This window comes from Osmerus eperlanus, chromosome 22, assembly GCF_963692335.1.
Source record: "Osmerus eperlanus chromosome 22, fOsmEpe2.1, whole genome shotgun sequence".
Taxonomy (NCBI): Eukaryota; Metazoa; Chordata; class Actinopteri; order Osmeriformes; family Osmeridae; genus Osmerus; species Osmerus eperlanus.
The window spans coordinates 3,107,916-3,130,370 of NC_085039.1; the positions used below are offsets into that span (position 1 = coordinate 3,107,916).

The window sequence follows — 22,455 nt, forward strand, 5'->3', positions numbered from 1 at the left end:
TTTTTGGGGATCGATGGCATTCAACATGCAATCAGTGTTAAGTGTCTGATTCTCAATGGTAACAAGTACATCCGTGAACAGTCTTTGATAATTACTAATGCAAATGAGACAGTACCTGTTTTTGGACTTATAAAAAACATTTATGTGATAGACAGTTTATTGTATTGTTTTGAATATCACCTTTACGAGACTCTGGGTTGGAATAGAGATCTTTTGGCATTTGAAGTTGCTGTACCTAATCTTGCACAGGCCAGAGTTCCAAGATGCTGAAAAGCTAGTTGATTATACATCATATTATGAAATTAATTTTCAAAGCAATTTGTATGTTTTGACAAAATATAACCTTGATGATGTAATTGCACTTAAAACTGGAAATGAATAACCATACTGTAAGTTTTGGAAGGTGTGTGGTGACTTGATACTGATGAAATGATTTGTTACGGCTTGTAAATAAATGTGTTGTTGACACAACAGCAGTATTTGGAATTGACTTGTTATTTTAGCAGTTGTTACTGGGCCGTCTTGAAACCAGTCTCTAACAGCTATAAATCCATTTAAAATACCTCAATTGCTGTCTCTAACAGTAATTTTGCTTGATGTACATAAAAATAACTAACTTTAAGATATACTAACTAAGTAAGAAAAGAAAAATATTCCTAAAATAATCAAAATGATCTTACACAATCTGCTCTTGCCTAGTATATTATTCTCAAAATAAGCTCAATAAGACTTTTTGGCTGGATATAAGATTATATGTCTTGGTTAGAGCAGGAGTTTTTGCAGTGAAAACTAAGTAAATCAGTAATCCAAAAGATGTGTGTGTGTATATATATATATATATATATATAAGTAAAATGAAATAACTACCACACACAATGTATTTTCCACTCTTTATTGTATACACATTTAATGAAAATGACCTGAGTTTTAATTCTAAATATCTTTGCAATAAATGTATTTCATCATTCATAAGTCCAGGTATTCCTCAGTTTACATGTTTTTGATTGTTACTTCAAGTTCAGAACAATGGTCCTTGAAGATTTGTAAGGCTGGCACACACAGACCACAGTTGGTTAACAGACCCCATAACTGTCATGTGTAATGTTCTATCAAAAATGTGATATTCTTTTATTCTTCTTGTGGCCCGTTCGACATGAATTCTAAGGCGGGCGATTTCCTGTGTCTGCCGCACCTCCTCCTCACTGAACTGTGCTTTTGCACCCAGAAAGGGTGGAATAACTAAACTAGCATTGATGTCAGACAAAAGGTCTCCAATAAGGAACCCCTTATCTGCCATCACTTGATCCCCTTCCTCGAGCAAAGAGAGAATGCCTGACTTCCTGGTAATTTCCTTATCTGATATCGATCCTGTATATAGGTCACTAACAAATGTAATTAAACCTGACGGACTTATACCAATTAGGGACTTTAAGGTTGTAGTTCCTTTATAATGGGAGTAAATTTCTGAATTCAGTACTTTTGAGCTTGGTTTTTGTACATGTATCTCTGTGCAATCTAAAATAACTGGTTTTTGGGAATGTACTTTTGAAGCATTGAGGCATAAGATCATTTACAGACTCTCTTGAAGGACAAATAAGGAGCGATCCCAACATGAAGTAGAGGAAGTTTGTCCAGGTGATTCATATTCTGCTGACAGTTGATTGTGATACGTTAAAGCGATTAGCGAGGTCCTGCTGTAGACAGCCCAGTCTCACACGGCAAAGATAAAGAATAAATTGGTCAATGTGCTCACCGGCTTGCTTTACCTTCTGTGCTTGACTCCATCTCACCATGTGCTCAGCTGTAGGTTGTAAAGCTGTAAACACAGATTTGAGTGTACTATAGTCTCTGAATCCTGTGTAGAACTGGATTTGTTTGTCATCACACTGAAAGCGTTTGAGGAGGAACTGGTTGCTACGAAGTGTCGATATTTCTTCTTCCTGGAGAGCGATGGTCTTGCAGGCCTCTTGAAGCTGCTCCTCTAAGGACAGGGGCCGCTGAGTATAGTCATGATCTGCGTATGGCAAGCTTGTCTCTACTTCGCTGGAATGGCAAGGTTAAAAAAATAAATGGTAAGATGCTTTACAAGAACAAACATGAGTTCCTCCTCCACAAACAAAACAACTATCTTAAATATTTACTGCCACGCTTGTTTTTTTTCCAGTGATTATTTGAATTAAATGCTTCTGTTCTGTAGGTATGCCTTTCTTAATCACAAGCATTTCATTCAAATAATCTCAACTGAATCTAGTGTGACAATGCAACAAAATTACCATAGATAAGGCTCACCTTGATGTGCAGGCAATGTCCTCTTGGGGGTCTTGTCCCACTGAGTGACTGCAGATACGATCAAATATAACGTTATTTATGTATAAGGAACAAATGAAAGTGATAGCAGAAAATGTATGTACGTTAGATTTAACCAATTAGCTCATATAGGCTTTGGGTGTTTTACCTTGACTCATCTGATTCTTCACCCAGTGCATCCTCTCCACCTGTGGCAGTGGCAACATGACTGAAAAACAAACTGTCACATTAATTCAATTCAGTAGTATTTAGTTAAATCGATAGTCACTGATCAATACTGACTGTTGGACGAAGGTTAAACATTGCCAAAAATAAATACCTTGCTGTTCTAACAATCTTCCGCCTGCCAGGCTTGATCGAGGACCATGTAAAAACTGTTGGTACAACCCCCTCCTTCAGTTTCCTGATGCCACATAGCGTCTTTGTGAAGGACTCTTCGGGGAAGTGATCGGAACACACTCTCGTGTTATTTGCGATCTGTAAAAACAATGATCATAACTAGCATCAAAACAAATCAGTAATTGATAGCTACAAATCTAGCCAGCCCGACTTGCATTTGGCTGGTGTCTTCGTGCCATGCTTGCTAGCTAGCGTAGATAACATTTGCTAGCTGGCTTGTCTGGTGTCAATAACGTTACCTAACAATATCTAATAATAGTTTCCTTTATTGTGTTAATGTATTGTGTTGACTAGTTTTGCTTGAGTAACATTATTATTAATCCCGAAAGTTGTTTATTTACACCAAACATTCACAAACTAGTTAGCTCTGGGGTTGGTATTACAGTAGCTAGCCTTTGTACATTATTGACTTACCTTAAAATGCGGCCCAATATCTCTCCTTATTTTAACAACCCATTCTTGACGAATTGCGGAATTGACAGGGAAGCGGTGAAATGTTTTCAGTTTGCAAGAGTCCTTCTTTTTGTTGGAATTGCACTTGGGGACGCAGCAGTAGGACATCACACTTGACTGGAGTCTGGTTTGTTGTCCTCCCAAGCCTCGTTTTCGTTCACCTCGATATCAAAATGGCGACGCATGTGACTTCATGCAGCGCTGCAGCCGGCTGCAGGCTGCATGAAGTCAGGTCATGTCGAACGCGCTCGGCTACACAGCCGGCAGTTCTCTAATCGATCTCACGGTACTTTGATGGCTACGTCACAGTGACCAAGCCTCGGCGCCTTCTCAAGTCGGACAAAAAGTCTAACCAGAATTCACTGTTTCAAGTCAGCCGCCTGCAGCCGGCTGCAGCGCTGCATGAATTCTTAAGTGACTTAAGTCAGTTAATGTCGAACGCACCTAATAATTCCAGGAATCTCTCTGTGTGCCTCACCAATTTTGTCACGGTCACATCTATAATTCAAGTAATATGTATTTTTGTGTTTCACTGACATCTTAATAACCAACTGCATCACGGGCACTGTGCACTAGTTAGTTAAATAATAGGTTTGGAGGTGATATAGTAAAATACATTGCTGCAACATCTCACAATTTCCCCAGAAATTGTAACATCTAGTTTGTTATTTAAATGATCACAAATACAGTCGCGAATGTAATGTAAAAAAATACTGCAATTTTGTTTGTGTTCCAATCGCACAGTCCTTCGCGGAGAGTTAAACAACTTCGATTGAATTGAGGAAAAGATGCCATAAACATTAAGACACGCCCCCTGTTCCGTTCCCTGCAACGTGATTACGTTTTCCATTCTGTCGGCGCTGTCTCTGACTGATACGGTTGATTTGAAGTAAGAGGGAAGGACGGTAGCTGGCAGCGTTTCTGGGAATTTCATGTTAATAGTTCTGGACAGAAAGGTTTCGCAATCAATCGTGTAAACTATCTTAGAAAGTACATTTGCTTAACTCCAAAACAATTAAAGTAATCAAATTGCACCGTATAGTCTTCGCTAGCGCAAAAACAAAATATAGACACCATGCCTGAAAGGAGGCCCTTCATACGTTTGCCCACAGACGTCTACCCAGTCAACTACGGGTTGTGCTTGAAGCCCGACCTCATCGACTTCACGTTTGAGGGCAAGCTGGAGGCGGTGGTGGAGGTAAATTGATACAATGAAAGTAGTGGTAGTAGTCTATATTTGTGGCTAACGTCTGGCCAACTGTGCAGCTAAATGACAACGTTTGAGTGGCCAAAGCAACGGAACCTTGCTTGTTTAATAGCTGCTAGCTCATCAGCTCCAGTAGCAAATCAGTGAATAACACGCTAGCTAGAGCTAGCCTTTTTCTGAAACAAACCCCAGGATGAACAAAACCAAACGCTTAGTTAATGTTCTAGCACTAGTCTAGCTAACTCGTAGTTAGTCTACCATATTGTGTCACTCTCGTACTTAGCTTCCTATCCATAACAGTAGACGGTTAGAAAATAGGTTGCTAATTAATGTAGCAATCTAGCTACTACTAGGACAGTACACACAGTGGCTACTGTACTGTCTGCAGTTTGGCTAGGGAGAAACGGGTGGAGCTAGCCTAGCTAACTCGTTATCAGTTTAGCTTGCTAGATTACTTAACCTGTAAACTATACTTCAGTATTTAGTTGGTTGACTGGTCCTCTAGCCATCTACGTTGCCAGATAGCTAGAGGTATAACGTGATTGAATTATTATTTTTAATTAACTGCCAATTGTAGCAATTCACTATCTATTGACTACTGACTGTACTGTTACACTATTAGTGTAGCTCTGTCTTTAGCACGCAACTTCACTTCGCCTTAACTAGCTAGCTCGCTCGTCTAGCTATACTGTACATAATTCATTGTATCCAAAACTCCCTTTGTGCTCCCTCCTATGTGCTACATACGTAGATGACAACACATCAACTTGTCAAATACGTTAACTAGCTAGCTATTAACCAGTAGCTGAGTGGCAACAGCTAAATATTGCCAGGTCCGCTGTGAGCTAAGTGCAGCAAATTGTATTAGAATACGAGTTAAGGCCAGACACGGCAGGCAAAAATATCGTTTTATCATCGACTGGTCAATTTTGAGATTTTTGGCTATTTTGCTTCTAAAACATGTCTATTTTCAAACTAATTGAAAGCAAACATCCAAAATACACATTTAGGTGTTTATTTTAGTACACTTTGTCTCTTTGCGTCGGCAGATTTCTCACAAATTCAACAAAAGTTAGCATTCTAACGTAACGTACAGTACTGCGACCGTTGTCTGCACCATGTCATCAATGGTATCGTTGGAAAGCTCTCTTTCTCCTGCACGGTATTATCGGATCCAAACATGGTCATTTCCTTTGTACCAACCACCAATCGTGAAAGTACAAAGGCGGGTTTAGACCTCGAAACGAAATCCCATTGGCTAGTATCCATTTCTGACAACGTGATTCGTTCAAATGCATCACGTGACGTGTTCTGACACTTCCTGTTTAGCTTGCCTTTTAACGGGACCTTTAAATCTAAAAATGCCAATATCAACGAAGACAAAACCCTCTCAGAAAAGACGACAACAATTATTACTAGCAAGAAGACAAATAAGACCAACAATCGAAACAGATAATGAAATTCCTTCACAAAGTGCATCCAAACGTAAATTGTCATTCAGTAAATTAGGAGATAGCGAGGGTGAAGAACGCGCCACACAGCAGTGGCTGATCATTCATGTAGCGCGTTTGAATGAACTTGTCAGTGAGTTAATCTGTCCTAATTGCGCAGGGACAGGCCTTAAAATTAATATAGATCCGCAGAATCATGGGTTCTGCAGCAGTTTACTACTTGAGTGTAGTCTGTGTGAAAGAGAGAGGTACCGCAAAAGTGTCTACACATCTACGCGTCTTCAAGACGGAACCAGGAACGACGTCGCGTTTGATGTGAATGTGCGAATGGTGCTCTTAGCGCATGAGTTAGGGATGGGGTATGCTGCTCTAAAGAAAATAGGTAAAGTGTTAGGGATACCTGCACTTCATCTGAAAACCTATCAGAGACATGACAAGAGAGTGACAGGTATGGAAACAGGGTTTAGATAAAGAAAACCTTAAGTTATGGGGGAGCAATAAATGCATCTCTCTCACTCAAGCTGTAAAATTGGTGGCACTATTGAAAACTTATGAAGTGTGGCATTGTTGTGTTTCTTCTCCCCCCTCCCCTATATTACTGATGGCTCCACTGTAGCCTCAATCTATCTGGTTACAAAATAATAAAGTAATATTTCATTCATAAAAGCATTATGTGGTCAGTTTTACTTTTATAGGACAGACTTTTCCTTTCGATGTCAAAGTGAAGAAAGATGAAACATATTTAAATAATGTAGCCTACCAGTACACATTTATTTTTCCTTTTGTGGCAGAAACATAACACACAATTAGTATGTGATTTGGATAGGACATGGGGGCAGCTTACAAAGGATGCGAGGGAGAGAGGTTATTCTTATTGTGTGTCATACTTCTCCCACAAAGTAAAAATACATGTATACTGTATCAACAAAACTTAACCAGGTGAACAGTTTGTTATACACTATACATTTCATTTTAGTGGCAGAAATTGAGAGAGGGCTGGAGTCACTTCACAAGACCAGGGAGCAGATCAGGCAGGCTTACGCAGATGTTGACCCAGAAGTGGCAGAGTTGCTGAGGGAGGATGCAGACGCAGTAATCAACATCAGCGTGTCTTTTGACGGCACCTGGCAGAAAAGAGGCTTCACCTCTCACTATGGGATTGGTGTGTGCATTGACCTCCTTTCAGGACTGGTGATAGACTATGAGGTCCTATCCTCTTATTGTCATGCTTGTGCTCTGAAGGACAATGCCAAGCGAGAGAATAAAATAACAGAGCAGGAGTTTGACAGCTGGAGAGAGACACACAATGACTGTGCTAAAAACTTTGCTGGATCTAGTAAGGCAATGGAGCAGGAGTCAGCAAAGAGGATGTGGGCCAGGTCTGTGACTCGCCACCAGGTGCGGTACACTGAGATGCTGTCAGATGGGGATAGTGCAGCATTTAGGCAGGTAGTTGCACTGAACCCATACCCTGGGCATGAAATTGTCAAATTGGAGTGCATCAATCATGCTCACAAGCGAATGGGAACAGCATTGAGAAAACTGAGTGCACAGGCGAAGTTAGGAGGAAAGGGTGTGGGAAAGCTGACTGCAAGTAAATGTAAAACATTACAGAATTATTACAGGGGGGCAATACTGAACAACCAGGGTTCAATAGATGGGATGAAGGCAGCAATATGGGCAAGTCTCCTCCACTGTATGTCCACTGATGACAACCCCTTGCACACCAGGTGCAATCCCTCCTGGTGTTGGTACAGGAAGGCAGAGGAGAATGAGGAAACACCAGGTAGCCATACACACCATGCTGGAAACTTTTTAACACGAGAGGTGGGGAAGCAGCTTATTCCAGTATACCACCGCATGTCGAGTGACAGCCTGCTGCAGCGAATGCAGCATGGAGGCACTCAGAATACAAACGAGTGCCTCAACTCCGTTATATGGGCGCGGTGTCCAAAAACAGTCTTTGTAGGGAAAAGCAGGGTTGAGGCAGCAGCCAGTATGGCCATCTCTACTTTTAATGAAGGTGCCTCTGCCATGCTCACTGTGATGGAGAGGTTGTGGCTTCAGAGCACTATTGTTACTGTGGATGCAATGAGGGAAACTGATCGTTTCAGAATTGCAAAAGCTGAGGCTGTTACCGCCAGCATGAAACATAGGCGCAAGTGTCTGAGCACAGAAAAAAAACTGAAAAGACACAAGCAGGAAGTGGATGAGGGGGTTACATATGGAGCAGGCATGGAGCACTAGGCTGCAAACACAATGATTAGGCTAACTAGGTTAAGTTAAGTTAAGCAGGATGGACAACCACCAAATCAGTGTGGCAGTTCTAGTAGCAGTGTGTGTCTATGCGGGTGTATTTTACTACAGTTCTGTTCAGTTAAAGGCCAATGCTGGTTCAGTTTTCAGTTTTAATGTGTTTGGGATGTTGTCTGTTGTTGTTGCTAAGATCTTGATGAGATATTATGTCTGTAAATACTGCTTTCAAATACATTTGTATAAAATTTTACAACACATATTTTTCAAAGGCCGTTTTCTCAAAATGAGGTTTTTCTCATGCTCTGAGCGTGAAATCTCCACTTATGTAGTACTTACAGACATCAAACTTTATATTTATATTCCTATTTACTTTGTCTAGGGATTTACAGAGGGGTTTGTTTATAAATATTTCAGAGCCTGATTTATTGGGAGTTTTATTCAAAAAAAGTGGCGAAAATCGTTTTTTTATGAGTGTTGACAGTATTTTCTGATTTCTGAAGTGATAAAAAGAGATATCAAAAATATCCTCTGTAAAAAACTTCATATTCAAAGTATCAACAAAAGGACACAAAAAGTTTTTACCTAGCATTAACCAATAATCAGATTTCAGTTATGGAAAAGTACGCATATTTAATTAAATTATGCCTCATTTGCATACAATTTGCATATCCAAATAAAATATTCAGAAAACTTGTAATGCAAAAAAACATTGTCTTGATATAAGTAATCAACTGGGGAAGTTTAGTGGTGATATCTTTTAGTTAAATGTTTTACCCTATTAACCTGTGGTGTCTGGCCTTAATGTTTGCTAAATCATTAGTCGCATATGACCTCCTCAAGACCTTTCAGCTTCCGCCTCTGTTTACCTACTTTTTAAAATGGTGTTTGGCTGCGCATGTAATGGACATATCTGCCAAGACGTCAAACTATTTACTCCCCCTCCCCGCAAGATCGCAACCTTTTTACTCAATAAATTGATTTCTTCAGAGCATGAAAATGCTCCACTAGCTCACTCTAGTAATATTCAGTTCAAAATGGTTTGGCCTATTTTATCTGTCGGATCACATTGGTTTCGCTGTCACAAATGTCCTATCAATTCGTGAGTTCCTAAAAACATATTACCTTAAGTTATTGTTGACAGTTGTAACATATGTCAATGTGTTTAATTGTTTTGCCTACTCCTTGTTTTGATCATTGCAGGTTATACAGGCCACAAATCAAATTGTGATGAACTGTGCTGACATTGACATTATCACTGCATCCTTTGCACCAGAGGGAGGGGAAGGTGAGGGTGAGAATATTTCAAAATTTCTCAATTGGCATATATTTTATGTGCATATAAAACTTAGACAATCTCTTGAATCGTCATGACTGCTCAGTTTAATATATCAACAAATAATCTCTAATAAAGGGTGCCAGACGTGATTTTGCTTTCTTTTTTAGAAATTAATGCTACAGGATTCAACTATCAAAATGAGGATGAGAAGGTCACACTTTCATTCCCTAGTGCTCTTCAGAAAGGTAAATGTGAATCTTTCTATCGAAAAAAATGGGTGTCCTTTCTTTTTTCAGGGAACATTTTTCTCCCCAAAAATGTGTATTGTATGTATTTGTACATACAGAAATACCAAAATATATATTGTATTTCTTTTGTTTGCTGTATCATAAAACCAAAGAGCTCTAAATATTTAACATGAATTTCAAGCTAATTATTAAAAATGTAGCTGACATTAGCCTGTGCTCGGCAAAGTCTTACATTTACATTTAGTCATTTAGCAGACGCTCTTATCCAGAGCGACTTACAGTAAGTACAGGGACATTTTCCCAGAGGCAAGTAGGGTGAAGTGCCTTGCCCAAGGACACAACGTCATTTTTCACGGCCGGTAATCGAACCAACAACCTTCAGATTACTAGCCCGATTCCCTAACCGCTCAGCCACCTGACTCCCCTTAAAAGTCTTAAAAGCCGTTACAGCATCATATTGTAGCATAAGTTGCTCAAACTTGAATTTCACTGGAATTGATAAGTATTGAAAATAATAAAAACACTTTTTAATGCCTCAGCTTCTGGAATTAAATCCCAGTCCTGTAACGTTTGCGATTAGTTAATAATAATAATAAGACTTTATTTATCTAGCACATTTCATACAAGAATTGTAGCTCAAAGTGCTTTACAAATAATCAATACAAATAATATTAAAAGTAATAAAACCCTTCTGAACACAGGCCGCAGTCTTTGCTGTAGGGCTGCAACAAACGATTATTTTGATAATCGACTAATCTAACGATTATTAGAACGATTATTCGACTAATCATCTGTTTTTTTCACCGATTAATCAGTCGGCTTTGAATGATTATTCAGCTTTTGCAATTTGTTAAAACATTGACTTATACTTATTCTAACTAATAAATAAAACCAGGAAATTACTTCAGCTTTTGATTATTTTTTTTAATGACATTTTGAGCCAACTGAACAGGCCAATCTCTTTTTGTCCAATTACTCACTGTTTTTCATTGAACATAACCCTGTTGTCTTACAAATGAAGCTCTTAATGCTGCTGCCTAATTTAAGAGATTTGTTTACATTCCTTGCTTTATGTCTGTAATGCATGTCAAACTGCTGTCTGTGGACATGTTGCTACGGTGTTAGTATGCGTGAAATACTGCGTAATGCGTTTTTATCAACTGGTGTCGCTAACTGGCCATCTTGCTTAGTTCCAGCTGGAGCACACTCACTGTTTCCATCTCCTCTCGTGCCGGGATGTTTCCTTTTTAAATGTTCCAGCATGCACGTTGTGCTCCCATGGAAAGCAAGTTCTGCCTTGCACACATTACAGATGATAATATTTTTTGTGCCGCGACTTGTTCTGCTCTGTTTGCACGTTGACATTTTAGCGCTGTTTTCTTCTATTGGATAGCATACGGGAGGGCTGCATTAGTCTAGCGCTACAGCGCAGCACTGGTCAAATCACGTTATTGCAGGCACTTAAAATAGGTCCTATGAGATCAAACGATTTGTCGACAACAGAAATATTTGTCGACAATTTTTTATTGTCAACGTTGTCGATAATGTCGACTAATCGTTGCAGCCCTACTTTGCGGTAATCCAGAACAATCTGACCTTTTGCAGCAGTCCAGAACCTATGTTGCTCAAACGTTTTGATTACAAGCCGTCTTTGTGGTTTCCCAATATAAATAAAATGTAACAAAACACAGGCTTCAATCTTTGCGGGAATCCAAAACACGATCAATAAAAACAATAATACAAGTCAAGAATACGCCGCAGTCTTTGCGGGAATCCAAAAAATCTAAAAACAATAATACAACTAATAAAAGTAATAAAACCCTACTGAGATAAAATTAGTTAAATGCTTTGGTAAAAAGATTTTTAAGCTGTCTTTTGAAAATGTATAGTGTTTGCTTCCCTAACATTTATGGGTAATGTGTTCCATAGTTTTGGGGCGTAATTGACAAAGGCCGCATCACCAATCTTCTTATGACTGCTTCTGGTGACCTCTAATAGGCCTGCATTTGAGGATCGCAGTGTTTTAGCTGGTGTGTAGTTAGAAAGAGAATTAGCAATGTAGCTAGGTCCTTGTCCGTTTAGAGCTTTGTATGTTAGTTAATTCTGAAGGTAACAGGGAGCCAGTGTAAAGTAGCTAAGACAGGACTAATGTGTTCTCTCCTTTTAGCTAGTTTGCTTGTTACATCTCTAAAATGTTGCCTTATCTGACCACATGCCATTTGCTGTAGCTGGTTAGCTAACTGTGCCAGTTAGGAATGTTTATTCAGCTATTGTCACAACTTGTCTGTGCACTCACCTTTTTCTGTAAAAATGCAACAGCCAACATTAGAATGTTGGGATGTCTGTTGTCAGTGTGTCTTTGCCTTTTAAATCCAGCAGAAAGTGTCAAGATGAGACTTCATTGACGGAAGTGATTAGCCATTAGACTATCACTTTGTATGTAACCAACATACTGTTTCACTTGTCAATGGGTAAAATCAATACGAATAAAGAGGCTTTGTTTTTTTCTTATCCTCGCCTAATTCCCACATTGTAGTAATCCTTTATCTTCTCTTGTATTGTATTGATGGAAACTAATGCTAATTAGATTATCTGGACTGACATATTTTGTTATGATCATAACTAAATGCATTATGGCTGTCACCAAAGATGATTTAGGGTAATCAAGACTGTTAACTCGGCTCAGGAAACATTTTGAAATCTGGGAAGTGTGCCTCCCATCCTAAAATATTAACATTGAAAATAAAACATTGCGGCAAACCAAGCAATGGCTTGTCTAGAGTTTGATTAAACCTTTTCAGCCAACTACACTTGTTGACATATTTATGAATGTAATACTTTGCCCACAAGTAAAACATTTCTTATTTTGAAGACATTAAGTTCAGGCTTGTAATAGGGCTGGGCGGTATGGCCTAAAATGTATATCACGGTATAATTTTGAAGCACGAACAGTAACAGTATATGGGTGAATGACGGATAAATTTTACTCCCAACTAATATAATCAATTTGGAATTTCATACACATGGGCTCATTTCTGGCTGTCGATAACTCTTAATTCAAAATCAAATCGTAATTTTTTGGGGAATTAAAAAAATGTTTTCTAGTAAACAATACTATTGATGTATCCTTAACTCAACAAATAACAGATTTGTGTAATTTAACACAAAATTACACAGGGTAAAATTACTTGGCTGTGTCATTGTTAGCCGCAATTACATACTGTTAGACGGAAGGACATTTTCAGGATTACCATAAAAACCATCTTTTGTATCATTTTTCTTACCAACACTCAAACTTGAAACTAAATAAGAGAAATTGACAAGTTTGTAATGATTTTAAAATGTTTTCATTAAAATGATGATTGATTTATTTGACTTAACATTACATAACACAACGTTTTTATAAAACACTTAGGAACTAGAGAGGGGACAATTTCTGGGGAAATAGTGCTTGCTTGCGTCGGTTGCACAGGGGTCCGTTTTTTAATGACATTTTTACAACTGATATTTCTGTATATTTTATATAAAAATGCATAGGGCCTACTTATTATTTATAAAGATTACATAGATTTAAAAGCATCATTTTTTTGCTGCTCATTTTTACAACTCAAAATACGAGTGAAGTGTAGAATGAAATAGCTGTCTTCTCATTTCCCCTGCAAGAGGCAGCCTCATAGCTGAATCAAAACGAATACATTTGGCAGACCGGTGTCAAAATTGACCTAATCTCTATGACTTAAACGTCCTTTTAAGTTTTCCCTTCTCGTGATATTTTCAGGCATTTAGCCTACTCATATTGCATTCATTCATTAATAAAGAACCCCCTTTGAAGATTATTCTACGACGTTACCGGCAGTAGAAGATGGAATCCCGATTCAAACAGTACCATCAGCTAACTGAAAATATGCCCCCAAAAACGTAAATAAGCTTGACATTTATTTAGTGGAAAATCGCTCATTCATAAAAAGCTCACTGGTAGCGATCATTGTCAGTAACAACGCAAAATGCGATATAGCCCTGTGTGGAGAAGCTGCCCCGGTAAATTGTACTACTACAGTACATTACTAGACTACTGCTGTGTTCGTTCCGTTGTACGGTTTAGGCTGAAATTAATTATTTTCATTAACAGATTGACAAAATTTAGGCTGTGGTAATGAAGTTCAAGTTAGTCAGATAGTTTCACCTATTGAAAGACTTTTGATTTAAGGAGTGCCAAACATGTTCTGTCGCCGTTTGACTTCCTAAACAGCTGTGGAGATGTTTTTGTTAGCTACTAGTGTGTCTTGCGTAGGCTACAGCGTTGCAGTGAGCTACACTGGTTTGAAACCACAGGTAATGATAATTTCAGCAACAAATCGTTTACTTGTAATCTAATGTCATAATAAATCCTACAACGAAAATGTATTTGTGAGGAATGTTTATTTTAACGATTGAAAACAGATGCATCATAGACCGCTGTAGTATGTGTTTCCCAGGCAAGAGGCTAATGTCATGATGCTAATGCTTCAGTGAAATAGTACACTACTGTTTCCGAAAGTTGATGTACTTCCTTAATAATATCAGCTTATATTGTACATTACACTTCACAATTGTTTCATGTCACAAAGTAAAATGAGCAAATAGTTAAAACCCTGGCTTCTTTGCTTGTGGCTGCAGCTGCCTTGCAGTAAAGCTATAGTTAGCCTAGCTGTCACCCAGAAGTTAACAAGCTGCTAAACTAATGTTCTGCTAGAGGTAGTCACGCGGGTTTTCGTGATGTTAGTGACGTTAGTAGTGTCAGTGACTGTGGCTAGAAAGTTAGCCACCGTTAGCTTCACTTTTCGCCACAAAAACGTAATTTCAACTTAAACCATGCAACAGAACGTAAATAAAAATACAAGCAACTCGATCGCTACCAAGACGAAACTTTTGACACCTACGTTGTCTATGTAGTCCAAATATTGACGGATCCTTAGGGGTGGGAAAAAGCAATAATAAATATATATGAGAGAACAAAGGTTGTGCCCTTGCCAAAGAAGACCGTAGGTGGTGGGTGGGGGTGTAAGGCTGGAGGAAAGACTTGTAGTCGGGTGCAGTCCTGTTCACCGCTCGGAAGGTCAGTACCAGGGTCTTGAATCTGATACGGGCCGTGATGGGAAGCCAGTGGAGGGAGATGAGGAGCGGGGTAACATGGGAGCGTCTGGGTAGATTGAAGACCAGGTGGGCTGCTGCGTTCTGAATCCTCTGGAGGGGGCGGGTTGCGCATGCTGGGAGACCGGCGAGCAGCGAGTTGCAGTTGTCCAACTTGGAAAGGACAAGTGCTTAGACTAGCAGCTGGGTGGAATGCTTAGACAGGTATCTCCTGATCTTCCGGATGTTGTAGAGGGTGAATCTACACGACTGGGAGACTGCAGCAATGTGGGCTGTGAGGGAGAGCTCGTCATCCATGGTAACCCTGAGGTTCCTGGCAGAAGATGAAGGGGTCACCATTGCAGATCCCAGGGTGATTGTAGTTAGTAAAATAGATATTAGCAGCATCTGCAGAATTAGTAGGTGCTCTTAGTCTTTTAATGAGACGAGTTGACTGAATAGCTTGTCTAGTGTCTCCACTAATAAGCTAATACCAATCACCTGTGTAAGAGACTGAGTGGCGCATGTCTGTTTGGTTGCCACGGTGAGGGTGCAGCTATGATTGCTAACGCGCTGAGGGCAGAGCGAATAACAGAAATGTAGCTAGAATCCACACCTCAAACAAATTAACCTAGACGCAAAACTATACGTCCAATCAAAAATATATATATATTCTCCGAGACCCAAGACTTTGCCGAAGCCAGAGATATCCTTTATGTCTGTGCGGTCATAAATACGACTCTACCGGCAGTTTCAAAAACGTGTAACTTCTGCTTTCTCTGAGAAATATGTCACCAGATTTGCATTGGTCTCTATAGGGCGAGAGTTGGACTTTGTCTCGCTTTCGTGGGGCTCTGAACAAATGTGTAAGTCTGTTGGATTCCACAGACAACTGTCTACGACCAACACAAAATTAGCTATCTATTGATCCAAAAATGAAGCATGAAGAGTGAAAATTGAGGCAATGCTGGCAAACTAGAAATACTTTTTGAGACTGATTTCGAAGCTCCCCCCCACTCTAAGCGTTTCAGTCAGCACTCTAGGCTCTCACATACACACCCATGTAAATCTCAGAAACGGTTTGAAAAACTCATGAAACATAATCAGTGATATTAAAAAAAGTTGAATAGATATCAAAAAGCTGAATTGAAAAAAAACCTCAATTGGAAAACCATGTAAAAAATATTATGAATCTTGATTTATATTAATTCAAGCATAAGAGGTACAAAGCTGAAAATATATAGCAGTCATAGCCTGAAACTGCTGAATTTTTTGATAGTTGAACGGGTTTAATAGCTGAAGATTTGAAGGCGCTGAAAGGTGTCGCGGAAGAAATAGAATAATAATAATATGAAGAAGTTGAATAAAGATTCAAAGAACTTTACTTGGAATGCTGAAGCAGCATTCCAACAATAAAAACTAGTAAGTGCATTTCCTGTAGAAAATGCACTTACCCGAGAAACCCGATTACTAGCAATTGTCGGTTTATGCCAATAATAGGCTACGATTACTCCGTTTACATGTGTAATTAGTTATGCGATTCCTCAATAGGCTCATTGTAGGCTATTTTAGCTCTTAGCTTTGTTAGATGATGCAGTTCAGCTTCCACACTGCCTTTTGAAATTCAACTATTTCTTCAATTGCTTCACAACGTTCAAACTTATTCTCCCCCATTGTATTTAAGCACTTAGCTTTGTTAGATGATGCAGTTCAGCTTCCACACTGCCTCTTTTGTGTGACTCACACATTTTGAAATTCATTTCAGCTTGCGGGTATTTTCTCATTTCTGTATTTTCAGCAATTTAAAAAAAATAATTTCAGCTTTCAGCATTCCAACGCATTTTCTGCAGGAAATGCACTTTCTAGTTTTTATTCCTCTTCCGCCCACTTTTTTTGCTTGCCTACTAGTTTCACACCGTTTAAGCTAGAAACACCGTTCAAACTTTATTTGACAGTCTGAACTGCTCTAGTGTGCTATTAATTTCCTCATTGATAACTTTTAAAGTTAAGGTATTAAAGTTTAAAGTGCTAAAAAAAAATGAATGGGTTTCAATGGTTCAGAATGTTCAAGTCAAATTCCATTGTGACGTCATGCACTGACGGAACAGTTTCTCACCGCGTCAATTTTTGACAGTGTTCAACACTTTCCTGCCTGAATATGCATAGTTTTTCAAATAATAGACCTGAACTGTTTATACCTTTTTGAAGACAAGAAGTAGGGCTTTCTAATGATATAAATATTTGTATGATTGTTAGGCAAATCATCCTTTATCAAGACGATTTCACAGAGCCATTCTGACAAAATTCTTCTCCGTCAATACTTTTTTAGAAAACCTAATTTTTAACCACTTTAGCCTGTCCTCTAGCTTGTATTTAGAGTGTATGAAATGTGCGTAATTGTGTCGTGAATTCAGAACAGCAGACAGATTTAAGATAGACTATTTTGTTTAAAAGTTATGGACACTGAAGTGATGAGTGGGATAACGCAATTCCAAGCTAGCGCTCTCCATAACTAAAAACGGTTCTACTTTTTTCCACAATCGACCAAATTGGCCAAACAAGGTATGTACATTGAGCTTAAAGTGTACATAATCTAGCTAGATCATTTTTCTTTAAGCAATTTTCACAAAAATGTGCACAAATCGAGGCTCAACACTGTCACAGCCGACCCTCATGAACAGCCAAACCGGGGTCACGAAAGGTTTACTGCAGCTGGCGTTACTACGAACAAAGGCTTCGTAACTGAAACGTTTTTACTTTTAGTTGACGATATTGAACACAGATGTAAAGAAACTTGTCTTTACTCTAAATATCTTGTCCGTTTTCAATTTGAAGCAGTAAATCTAACAGTAGGAATTCTCCCGCTCGCTCCGCTTTGACAAATGTTTTCTCAGTCCACCATACATTAGACGAGCTAATTTTCGAGCACTTTCGATACAAGATACAGGCCATGTTAGAGTTGATATACATAATTGTGTGGGCAATGTAGAACAGCAGACAGATTTGAAATATGATCTTTTGTTTTAAAGTTATGGCCATTCTAGTGACTAGTGCTTACAACGCTAGCTACGACTGTCATCATAGCTGCCATAGAATGGCGAAACCAGGTCACATAGCTAGCTACGTCTATCGTTCGTTACCTACAAACAAATGCTTCGTAACAGTATTTACTGTTGTCAATATCGGCGATATTGACAACAGAGGTTAAGGAACTTGTCTGTAATCAAAAAATCGTCTCCGTTTTCAATTTGAAGCAGTAGATCTAGCTTACTGTAGGAAATCTCCCATTGAATCCTCTCTCTAGGTTCGCTTCGGCTAAAGATGGATGACGATGATGAACATGCATGCATTATTCACGCCTACAGTACGGTGTTCTGTACAAATACCGCTTTGACATACATGATCCGCTGGCTAGATGTAACATGATCTTATCTACTACCCACAATAGTTCAGCCTTTTTGCAGCAGCATTTTAATCAGAGTTAGAGTAGCTTTTGCAGTTGCACAACAAAGTCACGTAATGTGACGAGATTGAATTTAAAAGCATAAAAAAAACTCACCAGGGACAACGACAACATCGGCAAACCTGCACCATGGATTATTATATTTATGTCATCTTTAAATTCAGTGTCTGAACAGGACTGGGTGTGCAGGCACACATGATTAGTTTTGCCTCCATCTTGATACTGAAACCTAGATTCTAGGTTAGAAATGTTGACAATGACCAACGGTTGCTACGTTACAAGAAACAAGGAATCAATCCGATTGGCCAACGCTCTTCACTGTCCCAACTTTTTTCTGTTTCTACGTCTTTCAATTATTAATACTTTTCAGAATGGGTTTTATTCGCCAAGAAACTTCACACAGACAAGGAATTTACTGTGGCAGGAAGGTGCACACATTAAACATAAGAATCTTAAATAAGAAGTGTACAAGTCTAACTCATACTAAGGGGATAAAAATGTAAAAGATTTAGAATGAAATAAAATGGCTATAGTACAAATAGGGCAACACAGTGCAAGGTGTCTTGTGCAGATAAAGTGATTAGTGGTCAAGTCAGTGTGAGTCCTTGGCCTTGTTGAAGAGGCCAGCAGCGGATGGGAAGAAACTTGTTTGTGTGGCATGAGGTTTTGGTCCTGATGGACCCGCAGCCTTCTGCCGGAGGGGAGTGGCTGAAAGTGTGTCCAGGCTGGAAGGAGTCGGCCACAATCTTCCTTGCTCGCCTCAGGGTCCTCGAGGGTAGGCAGATTGCAGCCAATCACCTTCTCAGCAGCGCGGATGATACGCTGCAGTCTGCTCTTGTCCTTGGCAGAGGCAAAATTGTACCAGATGGTGATAGAGGAGGTGAGGATGGACTCAATGATGGCTGTGTAGAAGTGCACCATCATTGTCTTTGGCAGGTTGAATTTCTTCAGCTGCCGTAGGAAGTACATCCTTTGTTGTGCTTTCTTGGTGAGGGAGCTGATGTTCAGTTCCCACTCAAGGTCCTGGGAGAGGATAGTGCCCAGGAAGCGGAAGGACTCCAGTGTTGACTGGGGAGTCACACAGGGTGATGGGGGCGACTGTCTTAAGAGCATTGAGATCTAACATAAAGCTTTAACATGAAATTAAATAAGATACCCTTTTCATCACTCTTTTTTCTCCTTTTTCAACCGTGAGAAAATATTGCAATGCATAACAATGACAGATATACTTTTAACACTGTCTCACCATTTTAGTTTCAAAGCAACACTTTTTTTGTGACTGTGGCTAAATTGCTAGCCACAGTCAATGACGCACTTACGTCACTAACGTCACAAACTCGCGTGACTACCTCTAGCAGAACATTAGTTTAGCAGCTTCTGGGAGATAGCTAAGCTAACTGCTTTACTGCAAGGCAGCTGCAGAAACGCCACAAGCAAAGAGGCCAGGGTGATAACTATTTACTAATTTTACTCTGTGATATGACACACAATTGTGACGTGTAATGTACAATATAAGCTGATATTATTAAGGAAGTACATCTACTTTTGGAAACAATAGTCTATTTCACTGAAATATTAGCATCATGACGTTGGCCTCTGTTACCCGGGCAACACATACTACAGCGGTCTATGATGCATCTGTTTTCAATCAATAAAATAAACATTCCTCACAAATACATGTTCGTTGTAGGATTTATTATGACATTAGATTACAAGTAAACGATTTGTTGCTGAAATTATCATTACCTGTGGTTTCAAACCAGTGTAGCTCACTGCAACGCTGTAGCCTACGCGAGACACTACAAAAACATCTAACTACTGTACACAGCTGTTTAGGAAGTCAAACGGTGAAAAACATGTTCAGCACTCCCCTCACTTAAAAGGACGTTTAAGTCATAGAGATTAGGTGAATTTTTACACCGGTCTGCCAAATGTATTTGTTTTTATTCAACTATGAGGCTGCCTCTTGCAGGGGAAATTAGAAGCCATCTATTTCATTCTACACTTCACTCGTATTTTCAGTTGAAAATGAGCAGCAAAAAAAAAGAAGCTTTTAAATCTATGTAATCTTTATAAATAAGTACGCATTTTTATATAAAATATACAGAAATATCAGTTGTAAAAATGTCATTCAAAAACGGACCCTTGTGCAACCGACGCAAGCAAGCACACCCTACAATTTCCCCAGAAATTGCACCCCCTCTAGTTAATCTTCCTCTACCATTGTAGTCTATGGCAGCCCCTGGAACCGTATAGTGAAAAGTTGTGAAATTTGGCACACTCATTATGCACAGTCCCCTCTTTATATTCACCAAGTTTCATGTCTCCCATTCGAGCACTCTAGTGCCACCAATGGGTCAAAGTTGGACTTGTGTTTACACACGTAACTTTTGAACAGTATGACCGATTTTCAAAAATGAGGTACTGTTGGATTCCCTGGATCAAGACGAGTTCAACACACCCTTTGACGTCAATTTCCGGTTATATAGATTTTCTGCCATTTTGAATTTTAAGAGAACACGTTTTTTCTCTACTCCTTCAATTTCTATCCAATCTTCCCCAGATTTGGCACACAGGGTCAGAGCAACCCTCACAGAAGTTATCTAACGATTTGATTTTCCAAAAAATTGATATTGATTTTGGGACAGTGACATAGCTGGTTAGCTAGCAAATCTTCTTGTCACACATACTGTACAATTGTATTTACTGTTTGTCAACCGTACACAATGTTATTGCCTTTGAATCTTGCTAGCATAACGTTAGCTTTCGGGCTAATAGCTTAGTCAAAGGAAAGCCAGTGGGCAGAGGACAACACTGCCACCTACCGGATGGCACTGTCGAAAGGGGAGGGGGGGGGGGGTTGTGTTTGTGGATCAAAAAGCTATTTGTGTGTGGATCGCAAAAGACCGAAAAGAATGTCTCCAAAATACGTCATTGGAAGAAGTATTGCACGCGTGTATTGGGAGATCCACAAATGCAGATTCAACACTTCACACGCGAATTGTAGATTTACAAATGACACACCATGAGAAATGCACACACGAAATGTTAAGTATTTTAAGAAATTACAAACAATATATTTACAAATGGACATCTGTGTACAAATCATAGCACATTTATGTAAATGCCAACTTATAAATCACGAGTAAGAATTTTGTTTTTGTGGATTTGTAAATCGTGAAACATTTGTGGATCATGGTACTTGCATTTACGAATACTTTTGAGACATATCTCTGTCCATAGAAATGTACTTCACGTTAAGTATGCATATGCATAACCGCTGCCGTCCATATCCTGCGTTCTTTTGGAGGGTACTTTGCACGTCTCCCTAGGCCTTAAATGTACTCGTATGCAAGGTTCAATACCAACAGAAATAGTGGGGCAGTATACCAAAGATACTCAGATGTTCTGCGAGATAAAAAACGGAAACAGCACACAGTGGCAATAAGTAGTACACAATGGCAGTACGTTTTTAAGAGAAAATATGTAGCTGGTTTGCAATTAGTCTTACAGTGCGTGTCCACTACAGCGGATCGGGCGGCGTGGAGCGTCGACTTCCAATTCATTTTCAATTAAGTCGGGTGTTAACGCTTGCGTAGTGCATTGTGGGAAGGCGAGCGTACTTTTGCAAGCTGAAATATTCTCAACTTTATGTAAATGAGGGAGCGTTAAATGCTAGCATTGGCCAATCGGATTGTTTTCTTGTTTTTTGTAATGTAGCAACCGTTCGTCATAGTGAACATTGCTAGGTTTCACAGTTTCAAGATGGAGTAGAAACTAATTGTGTGTGCCTGCACACCCAGTCCTTTTCAGAACAAAGTTATGTAATGCGACGAGACTGAATTTAAAGATTACATTTTAATAATAATGCATGGTGCAGGGTTGCCGATGCTGTCGATGTCCCTGGTGTGTTTTTCATACTTTTAAATTCAGTATCGTCACATTAGGTTACCTTGAGTGACCGGTGGCGTAACATGTACTGTAACCTTTCACTAGTAAAATATTGAAAAAAGAGCCAGAACCATTATTTAGTAAAGTAATGTATATCTAGCCAGCGTATGGGATGTCTTGCATCATGTGTTTAAAAGTTGTATTTTGATATATATTGTGAGACTGCATAACACACTGTAGTGGCGTTCACGTCGCGTAAACATTTAACATTTAACTCTGATTAAAATTCTGCTGCTGCTGCTGCAAAAAGCTGAGCTATTGTGGGTAGTAGACAAGACATCTAGCCAGCTGTTGATTTCTTGCATCAACCTTGCATGAACCCAAGTTTGCACGCT

At 39.3% G+C, this 22,455-nt stretch overlaps 2 protein-coding genes across 6 annotated transcripts in view; one reads left to right on the top strand and one right to left on the bottom strand.

The window, feature by feature from the left end:
• Positions 1-890: 890 nt before the first annotated feature.
• Positions 891-3,267, bottom strand: LOC134009146 (uncharacterized). Its single transcript, XM_062448871.1, has 5 exons — positions 3,121-3,267; positions 2,627-2,784; positions 2,456-2,515; positions 2,290-2,337; positions 891-2,043 (listed from the first exon to the last, which is right to left on the bottom strand). The coding sequence occupies exons 1-5, from the start codon at positions 3,265-3,267 to the stop codon at positions 1,641-1,643; spliced, it is 816 nt and encodes a 271-aa protein (XP_062304855.1). The 3' UTR covers positions 891-1,640.
• A 764-nt stretch (positions 3,268-4,031) lies between these two features.
• The window catches only part of npepps (aminopeptidase puromycin sensitive), a 208,030-nt gene continuing 189,606 nt past the window's right edge, over positions 4,032-22,455 (top strand). For 4 of the 5 annotated variants that reach the window (XM_062448799.1, XM_062448803.1, XM_062448801.1 and 1 more), the window contains exons 1-3: positions 4,032-4,357; positions 9,274-9,364; positions 9,517-9,594. In XM_062448799.1, coding sequence (XP_062304783.1) covers positions 4,235-4,357; positions 9,274-9,364; positions 9,517-9,594 — 292 coding nt within the window. In that variant the 5' untranslated portion in view covers positions 4,032-4,234. The remainder of the gene's footprint in view (positions 4,358-9,273; positions 9,365-9,516; positions 9,595-22,455) is intronic. The other variant, XM_062448800.1, reaches the window with a different exon arrangement.

Excerpts from the sequence above, each read along its gene's own strand:
- LOC134009146 (XM_062448871.1), bottom strand. The coding sequence starts at position 3,267 with ATGTCCTACTGCTGCGTCCCCAAGTGCAATTCCAACAAAAAGAAGGAC. Across the intron at positions 2,338-2,455 it reads GAAGAATCAGATGAGTCAAG|TCACTCAGTGGGACAAGACC; the intron begins GTAAAACACCCA and ends TCGTATCTGCAG. Across the intron at positions 2,044-2,289 it reads GACATTGCCTGCACATCAAG|CGAAGTAGAGACAAGCTTGC; the intron begins GTGAGCCTTATC and ends TTGCCATTCCAG.